Source organism: Salvia hispanica, chromosome 4 (genome assembly GCF_029641045.1).
Source record: "Salvia hispanica isolate PSC_SH4W2 chromosome 4, Shi_PSC_v1, whole genome shotgun sequence".
Lineage (NCBI taxonomy): Eukaryota > Viridiplantae > Streptophyta > Magnoliopsida > Lamiales > Lamiaceae > Salvia > Salvia hispanica.
Window position 1 is genome coordinate 16,200,977 of NC_142695.1, and position 9,612 is coordinate 16,210,588.

At 37.2% G+C, this 9,612-nt stretch overlaps 2 protein-coding genes across 2 annotated transcripts; both read left to right on the forward strand.

The window, feature by feature from the left end:
* The first annotated feature begins 1,491 nt into the window (after positions 1-1,491).
* Positions 1,492-6,158, forward strand: LOC125193623 (transmembrane 9 superfamily member 1). The gene is made up of 12 exons (XM_048091456.2): positions 1,492-1,840; positions 2,368-2,563; positions 2,649-2,753; positions 2,882-2,899; positions 2,982-3,076; positions 3,179-3,331; positions 3,469-3,603; positions 3,794-3,960; positions 4,498-4,592; positions 4,739-5,112; positions 5,431-5,704; positions 5,780-6,158. Exons 1-12 carry the CDS (start codon positions 1,766-1,768, stop codon positions 5,845-5,847), a joined length of 1,755 nt encoding a protein of 584 aa, XP_047947413.2. The 5' UTR covers positions 1,492-1,765; the 3' UTR covers positions 5,848-6,158.
* Positions 6,159-6,290: 132 nt separating this feature from the next.
* Positions 6,291-8,734, forward strand: LOC125193625 (putative xyloglucan endotransglucosylase/hydrolase protein 33). Its single transcript, XM_048091459.2, has 4 exons — positions 6,291-6,527; positions 7,276-7,344; positions 8,216-8,403; positions 8,458-8,734. The coding sequence occupies exons 1-4, from the start codon at positions 6,495-6,497 to the stop codon at positions 8,678-8,680; spliced, it is 513 nt and encodes a 170-aa protein (XP_047947416.1). The 5' UTR covers positions 6,291-6,494; the 3' UTR covers positions 8,681-8,734.
* Positions 8,735-9,612: the final 878 nt, after the last annotated feature.

Sequence of the window (9,612 nt, forward strand, 5' to 3'; positions counted from 1 at the left end):
TTCTTCCACTCCCAATGCATACAATCTATGATGCCTAACATCCCGAGGAACCAATGCTGCTCCCCGTGCATCTGCATCAGATTCTGACAATCTTGGGGGGTAGGGCTTCGAAGGTACTGCTCACCGAAAATTTGAATCACGCCCTGACAAAAAAACTTCAGACATTCCAGAGAAGTCGTCTCACCGATGTGGAGGTACCCATCCCACATGTCTGCCGCGCCTCCGTAGGCCAACTGCTTGATTGCCGTCGTGCACTTTTGGATAGGGGTGTGGTCGGGTCTGCCAGCCGCATCGTGCCTGAAGCGGAAATAAAGATATCGACGCTCCAAAGCGTCAACGATACGCATAAACAACTCCCTGTGCATTCTAAAACGCCGCCTGAACATGGTTGCTGGAAACCGTGGGTCCGGAGCGAAGTAATCATCATGTAGCCGCTGATATGCAACTACGTGATCCCGATCAATCACTGCTCGGCGGTGGACAACCGGTGGAGGGCGAGGTACCGCCTGCTGTTCGACCCTTCGCATGTACTGCTCTAGCTCGCGGTTCATCTAGGCCTCCATAGCCTCGTTCATCTGCCGTTCGTACTCCTCAGTATCCCCACCATTACCACCACTACCACCACCACTACCACCACTGCTACCACCCGCGTTACTCATCGCTCGATGTTGCTCTTGTACAAAAATTTAGAGAGAGAGAAAACTCGTTAAAACAAGTGGTGCAAATGAAAATGAAACTAAAATCGCTTATATATAGGTTTTCATTTTTTTTTTAAAGAAACGAAAATTGGCGCTGGCCGATCGGCACGCCACAATGGCAGCCAGCGCCCTCCCACGCCGATTTTTTCGCAGATTCGGCGCTGGCCGATTACAATAGTTCGGCTAGCCGACCGGCTAGCGACGCGGATCGGCTAGCCAGTGGGCTAGCCGCTATTGTGGATGCTCTAATAGATCTAGACGACGATTTGCTTTTGCTCACTCAAATCAAGTCGGTGTCTTCAATTTTCCATCTTATATCCAACTTTACATTTCGTATATTGTGTGGACAACCATTAACAAAAGAATAGAGAAGAAACAAATATGCAAATTTTCGTTTCAAAGTAAGAACACAAGTGCAAAAAATATTAAGTAAAATTATGCAGGTGTTTTTGACATCCTGCATTCTTTAATTTTTTTAATTTATTATTCTTTACCTTTCTTGCGCTCATACCAAATGTGATTTCAGTCAGAACGAAGTAAGTAAGACCTAGTTGACTTGATTAATAGTAGTAGTAATAATCAACGCTATTAATATTGCACATAATTAAGGTGCTGCCATGCGCCAAACGCACACCAAAGTGTTTCAATAGTATTTGATGAATTTATGAGAAGCATGAAAATATTATTAGGATTATTTTAAAAGAGTACTTCTTCCAATCTAATGGTTTGGAGTAAAAAACAATTAATAAAAAAAAATATATGGAAATTTCGGTGAAACATTTGCGCGAAGACTAATTATTTACTGTGACCACAGCGCTCGGGGAAAGCCATAAACCCAGATTTGCACCTCTCCTTCTATCCCCTACGCTCAAAAAATCGCAGATTCAGTCAAATGGCGGCATAATCCAGCCCTTTCTCGCAAGGGGATCCGATCAATTTGTGAGATCTGACTCAATTTCCGTTGAAACCAGCACACAGGGATACACGAATTGCCGCATTTCTGCGATCTCCAATCAGGCCAGTTTTTTCTCGAATCAGATCCGCCAGACCTTGTCGACAACGAAGCGATGCTGTCATCTGTCCGATCGTTCGCCGTTCTCATCATCGTCTTCGCGTCCGTAGCCTCTCCTGTTTTCGGCAAGGTGAGGAATTTGTGATTTTGTTGTGGTTTTGCTTCTGAATTGCTCGCCTTAGGTGGATCTTTTCACCGTCTTCACATCGGTGCCACAATTTGGTTTCTGTTCGATGCGTATTTTATCTATCTGGTTGCCTGGTGATTTAGATTGGGAGACGAGGGTTTTTTTTCTTAATTTTAGTTAGCTGAGGGTAATGATCGGGAAGAAAAGCAGTAATAAAGTTTTCTATATTTCAGGTGAATGGAAGCCTTCTTTAATGACGCACTTTATGATATGCTGTTTTCATCCATTTATCAGCACCGCATTACTCGAATTTTCATAGCTATCCATTTAGTTATATGTGATAACATATCGTTTAGTTTCTAAATGAAAAAAGTATGATAATCTGAAAAAGTTTTTTCTCTTTACTGTCCACAAGATCTCTACTGCTCCGGTTAACCTTCAGCTCAAGAGATTTGTAGTTTCGGATGCATGCACAAAGGATTGACAGCATTATGACTTTTATGATTGACACATATTTTATTAATCTGCAGTTCAAAGCTAATGATCCCGTCACTCTATGGGTGAACAAGGTTGGCCCATATAACAACCCCCAGGAGACCTATAACTATTATAGCCTCCCGTTTTGCCATCCATCCAAGAATGGTGGTGCTCACAAGTGGGGTGGGCTTGGCGAGGTTCTTGGAGGGAATGAACTTATCGATAGCCAAATCGACATAAAGTTTAAGAGTAATAGCTCGTTTCTGGTTTTGATTCCCTACTCTTTTCATTTCCTACCATTTTGGGTAAAATTCGTGACCGATTTTTTTTGCAGAGGACGTCGACAAGACTGTAATCTGTGAAATTGAACTAGATGCAGCAAAAGTTAAACAGTTCAAGGATGCCATTGACAATTCTTACTGGTTTGAGTTTTTTATGGGTAAGTCCCATCTCGTTCTTCCTTTACACTACTGCTGAGTAAGCTTGATACATTTCTCGCACTGACATTTTTGTTCCTTTTTAACTTGTGTTTTTTCTTGCATACCTTTGGTGGTGGCCTGTAATCAGATGATCTGCCATTGTGGGGTATGTTTTTATCTGTACATAATAGTTTATTGCCCTTATGGAACTGTATATAACTCTAATGGAGCTGCCTATTGTTCTGAAGGTTTTATTGGTGAGGTTCTTCCTGATAGGAATCGTGATAACAAGCATGTGCTCTTTACACACAAAAGTCTAGTAATTAACTACAATGGGAATCAGGTTGGCCTAAAAGAGAGGATTTTTACTATGTGATTATTCATTCAAACAAGATTTATATGATTGCTCAATTTGAAATTCTGAACTGAAATTTGCACCTGGCAGATTATTCATGTCAATCTCACTCAAGAAAATCCTAAGCCACTTGAAGAGGGGAGAACACTGGATATGACTTACTCTGTCAAATGGACTCCAACTAACACCACATTTGCACGCCGTTTTGATGTATATCTGGATTACCCATTTTTTGAGCACCAGGTACATGCTCTTATATGTATCAAGTTTTGTGTGAGCACATCCAATCAGCAATCTACTTTACTCTTGTGTTCCCGTTCTTGTATTTGGAACAATTACTTTTCTCACAACCAGCTCATCCAAGCATTTTCACTTTGCAGATCCATTGGTTTTCTGTCTTCAATTCTTTCATGATGGTGATTTTCCTCACTGGCTTGGTGTCTATGATATTAATGCGCACACTTCGCAACGATTATGCAAAATATGCTCGGGAAGATGATGATCTAGAGACTCTGGTAACGAACTCTGAATATTACCTTTCTTTGCGTACCTTATTGGTACTTGTCTGTTATGTAGAAATTTGTGTATTGACTTCTGTGTGTTACGTTCGTTGGAGCTTGTATCTGTAGAAAGTGTGTCAAAGAGTTGTTCTAATGTATAGATTCTATGTTTTCAAGCTTGTTTTACTCTTTTTATTTTTTGTAGGAACGAGATGTAAGTGAAGAATCTGGTTGGAAACTTGTCCATGGTGATGTTTTTCGGCCTCCCCAAAATTTGGCTCTACTCACTGCTGTTGTTGGCACTGGTGCTCAACTAGCAACGCTGGTTCTGCTTGTCATCATTTTAGCTATTGTTGGAATGTTGTACATAGGGTATGTCAGAGACTCTTTAGATGCCATTTTTGTTTCTACATTAAAAAAAAAAAGCTTAGAATTATCCTTTTCCTTATATTATACTACAGTAATGTTACTGAATCCTGTGTGCCCCGTTCTGAAAATATCATTGATATTACTATAATTTTTCGAACATTCTTTTGTGGAAATGCACTATTCACCTTACGAAAATTTGGACCAATATCACCCCTCTGACATTTTATGACCCCAAATTTTGTGCACCCCTTTCCAATGAAATTTTAATCTCTGTTCTCTGTAACTTCTGTTACTACAGCTGCAGAAGACCTATTTACCTATTTACCATTTGTTTGCATAGAAGCAGAAGACCTATTTACCTATTTACCATTTGTTTGCATCTTTAAGTACATAATTTTTTATCTCCTCCTTGAACATCTATTTCTACTTATTACCACATTGAAGATTTGTCCCTGGTACTGTGCTAAATTTGTTTATCTTCTCAGTTTCTTTTCCATCTTTGTTGTTTAAACTTACGCCTGCTGTGATTTTATGTCTCAGGAGAGGAGCTATTGTAACTACCTTTATTGTGTGCTATGCTTTTACCTCATTTATAGCTGGTTATGTGAGCGGTGGCATGTATTCACGTCATGGGGGTATGTAATCACATCCTCTTTAAAAAGCCTATAATGTCTTTATTGAAAAAAAAAATTGTACTATGATTGTACCATTTTACATAAATAAATTATTATATACTTCGCTGGTGTGTCTAGTATTGCTTACTTCTGTTAAATCTTGTTAGGTAAGAAGTGGATAACATCAATGATCCTCACGGCATCCCTTTTCCCATTCTTGTGTTTTGGGATTGGGTTCATCTTAAACACAGTTGCCATATTTTATGGGTCTCTAGCTGCCATTCCCTTTGGTACCATGGTGGTTGTTTTTGTGATATGGGCTTTTATTTCTTTCCCCTTGGCTCTTCTTGGCACTGTTGTTGGAAGAAACTGGAGTGGTGCGCCAAACAATCCTTGCCGAGTCAAGACCATTCCTCGTCCAATTCCTGAGAAGAAATGGTATTTGACCCCATCAATTATCTCTCTCATGGGAGGTCTGCTCCCTTTTGGAAGCATTTTTATCGAAATGTATTTCGTCTTCACTTCCTTCTGGAATTACAAGGTAGTTTACATTTCTTGAAATGTTATGAGCTCATTTCTTTATTTTAAATTAAATTTGTAAGCAATTATATGGCTGCTAGTTTTTATAACTACATCTTTTCTGTTCCTTGTATGGTTGTGACTATGTCAATGATCCTGCGTTATCTAGAGTTTTTTTTTTCTTTTTTTCTGATGTGTTATTATTTCCTAGCTATAGGTTGAATTTGAATACCTTGAATTGCCTAGCTACTTAGTTTTATAAGATGAACATGGTTTTCTTCCTATCCTTATAAACAGTCAGCAGTCTCCTGGATAATTCATGTGGTGTTCTTGTCTGCAGGTTTACTATGTCTACGGCTTCATGCTTCTTGTCTTTGTAATTCTGATCATTGTCACCGTTTGTGTGACGATTGTGGGAACATATTTCTTACTGAATGCCGAAAACTACCACTGGCAATGGACTTCGTTCTTCTCTGCAGCTTCCACCGCTCTATATGTATACTTCTATTCTATATACTACTATCATGTCAAGACTAAGATGTCAGGCTTCTTCCAGACCAGCTTTTATTTTGGATACACTCTGATGTTCTGTCTCGGTCTGGGAATCCTCTGCGGTAAGTTTGTTTGTCTTTGAGCTCAGCTTAAATGAGAAAAACGAACAAAAATAACATAATTTCCTCGAATTTCAGGTGCCGTTGGATATCTGGGCTCCAACTTGTTTGTGAGGAGAATTTACAGGAATATCAAATGTGATTAATTCTAGATTATACGGAGTTTGTTGGTTTTGCTTGGTGCATGGTAAGTTAACTCGAATCGGGAGATAATGGAATGAACAAGCTCTGAAGCATCGTAGACGATCTTTTTTCGTAGTTATGAAATGTATTGATGGTTGCCTATAGATTTGGACTGTTGATTACTACTAAACACCATTTTGGATTCTCTCTTTACATCAAAATCTCAGCTTGTAAAAATCTTGCCTCTTTAGGCATTTGTGACCTTTCTCTATTTTCATTTTATGTAGACATTTCACTCCCAGAATTAGTGTTTTGGAGGGTTTGGACTCTAGAATCATTCACCTTATATATAATTAAGAAGTTGCAATTTTCTTTATTTTAATTTACTTGTAACAAAATTCCCCTTTTGATTACAAGAATAAAAAATCTAGCACAAAAATGTGAACAAGTCAATATACGTGTTAAGAAAAGTGCTAGTGTGGCTGCTATTTTGGTGAGTCCCATCGCTATCGAGGAATCTAGTGAGTCATATTAACGATTTTGGTATAAAAGGACATGACTGCAGAAAACTTTACGATTTTGGTATAATTAAGGACATGATTCACTCGTGCCGGCGAATCAAGGTAAGCGCGCACGCGAGGCGGAGGATTTGGATGGGATTTCGCCGAAAATGTCGCCGTCTTCGTCTTCTTCTACTCAAGTGGTATGAATTAGATCAAGTTTTAGTGATAACTGATACTCCTACTATATTATAGCTCAGCCAAGAAGCATCAGTGTTTTTCCTTCTATTTTGGCTCGTGGATTACTTCTTCGTTGCTAATTGTGCTTTTGCTTTAAAAGGTTTGAGCAAATTATAACAGGAAATATTTGACTAACTGTGACACTGTAGGAAATTAGTGAATTATCGATTTTATATAAAATGACTACTGATGATTAATTTCTAGGAATTACAAATTCCTCTTTGAGTTGGGAAATTTTGCCTCAAACTTCTTTTCTGACGTTAATTTATATGGAAGAAAGTAATTGTATTGTTCTCAATGTGGAGTTCTTATTTGAAGGCATGAACTTTATTCTCAACTAATGAGTTGTTATTGATGATTTATATTTTGAATATTTGGTAACATAAATTTGAAGTACATAGGCACGCATGTCCAAAAATTCAAAGTGAAAAGGAAACCAAGAAAGCATTTTAGTTGCAATTGCATGTGAGGAATAGTATAAACTCGCTGGTGATATAATTTATAGTAGGAGTATTATGTGTGCATTGATTTGGAATCACAGTGATGATAGTTGGTACCCCATATTGAACTTCATATGTATATAATAGCAGCTGAGAGTCACTATTTATTTATTAATGAATAGGAAACACCATATATTTGAAACGTCACGAAATCTAGCATGCCTACACTGTACTGAAATAATATGGAGTCTTTTGATTTTCCTGCTTGCAGCAAACAAACACCGCCGACATGTTAGAAGAAGCTGTAGCTTATGTCAAGCATCTGCAGAAAGAGATCCAGGTTGTTTATTTTCCCACAGTTTAGGGTTGAACTATATTGCCAACAATTCAGGATTTGTCTTCATTCCTACTTGATTTTTACTTGTTTTATATCAATAATGAATTCAAGACACAACATTTTCACCATTCATGGATGTGACATCACTAACGTTTCAACGATTTTAATTAACAAAATTAGGAATTAATACACTCAAGATATAGGGTCATATTTTATTGTGGAAATAGAGATGTAGATAGGTGATAATCTACATAAAATGGAAGCCTGTTTCAATTTTTGAAATTCAACAAAATTGTATCCAGGAAAGCTACACTTGGGAATGATTCTGTTTACAGTTGTATTGATTGATGTTCAATTGATTAGCCTCATTATCAATTTCATTTTCTAGTTCATATAGTACTACTTAATAGATGTTGAATAAAAATATTATTATGGCTAATAAATTTAGTGAATCATCAGGTCACTATCTATCGATTAGACTTCTATGGACGAGTAGTTTTACTTTGAGAGTTGATTATATTCGAAAAAAGTGCAAAAACATCTTGCTAATCTCATATTTCATCGCAAATGAAAGTCCTTAATAAGCTGCCTCCATCACATGTACCTTCACAATTTGAAAAAGAGCCAAAAAAAAAGGCAGCTTGCAACAACTAAGCACAAAATCTATGTCCAAAGTCTATATAAATATTGCGACCAACATTAAATCCATTCCCATATATTGCAAGAATGGCCATTTCCCACAAAAATCTATTACTATCAATTGTTATTCTGTGCAACACAGTCCATGCATACTCCCGGGGACCTGTCTATAGGCCTCCGGATGTCGAGAGATTAACTGAAAGTTTTATTCGATTAATGTGTTCTTTGGTTCCAGCTACCAAATTTTGATGCTTTTCCTCACAACCATGATGAGAATGAGAAGAGAAGGGAATGGGTGCTGCAGACCAACATGTACGGAAACGGAAGCGTGAAGACAGGAAGGGAAGAGAAGTTTTACCAGTGGTTCGATCCAACACAGGGTTTCGACGACTACAGCATTCTCTGGAACAATCACCATATAGTGTATGTAGGCCACTAAACCTCCCCGCTTTCCCAAATTGACAGTGAAACATGCAGGTTTCTGGTGGACAACATACCCGTAAGAGAAGTCATTCACAGTAATGCCATATCCCCTGCTTATCCATCAAAGCCTATGTCAGTTTATGCGACTATCTGGGATGGCTCGCAGTGGGCAACTCGAGCCGGAAAATATCCTCTTGATTACAAATATGCGTCAATGGGAGGGATTCAGATGGAGGGCTGCATCTTGAAGCAGCCTGTCGAGCTTAGACCCCATTAGTAAAGCAAATGTAGAGTTATAGAGAAAGATAAAAAAATATTAGTAAAAGTTTATTTTTACTACAAATTTGAGTTAATTAACTTAAGATATAAAAAAGGAAAATGATTCACTTTGACGAATATTTAAAACATGATTTTTCCTTTTGTATTTATTTGTACTTTATTATTTTATGAGTGACTACTATGCTATGAAACCTATGATCGAATTATGGAAATTGGAATTTGCAACTATTTGGTCACATAAGATCATGATGCAATTTATTGAATAAAATGATAGAGCGTTTTAAATGCTAGAGAGATAAATATAGTGTATAATTTTCCATAATATGATCAAATAGATGAACTCAATTTAAAATTAAAATAATAATAGTGGATGGTTAGCTCCTTTCAAAAAAGAAAGGAATGTGCCATGAAATTCAAATTTGGCAAATTATTTCTACTATCTATCAATCTCCCTCCAATCATTCCATATAAATTAACATGCATGAAAAAATGTACATGCTGCAACTAAGGGGAGTGTTATATTGCTAATTCAATGCTTAATTGCTAACTACAACTCAATAATAGCCATTAGATATTTAAATTAAAGGCCTAGATCATTAACCACAAAATGTCAATACGATCAACAAAAAACGTCAATAAGGCTATAGGATTAATTCCAATAAAAATCAATAGGGGTATTAATGTCAAGTTAGTTATAACTAACTTTTAAAAGAAATCCCAAAACTTTAAATTCATATAACATATATCAAATTAAAGATAATTTTATAAGGATTCCAACGATATACTACAAGCATATGTTCCGACGTCAAAATTTGAAAAAAAAAATCTAGAATTTTCTTATTTTTCGTACACAGGCTAATGTCAATACAGCTAAGATAATATGTCAATATAAAGCATATACAATGTCAATCCTAAATTTGTGTTGACATT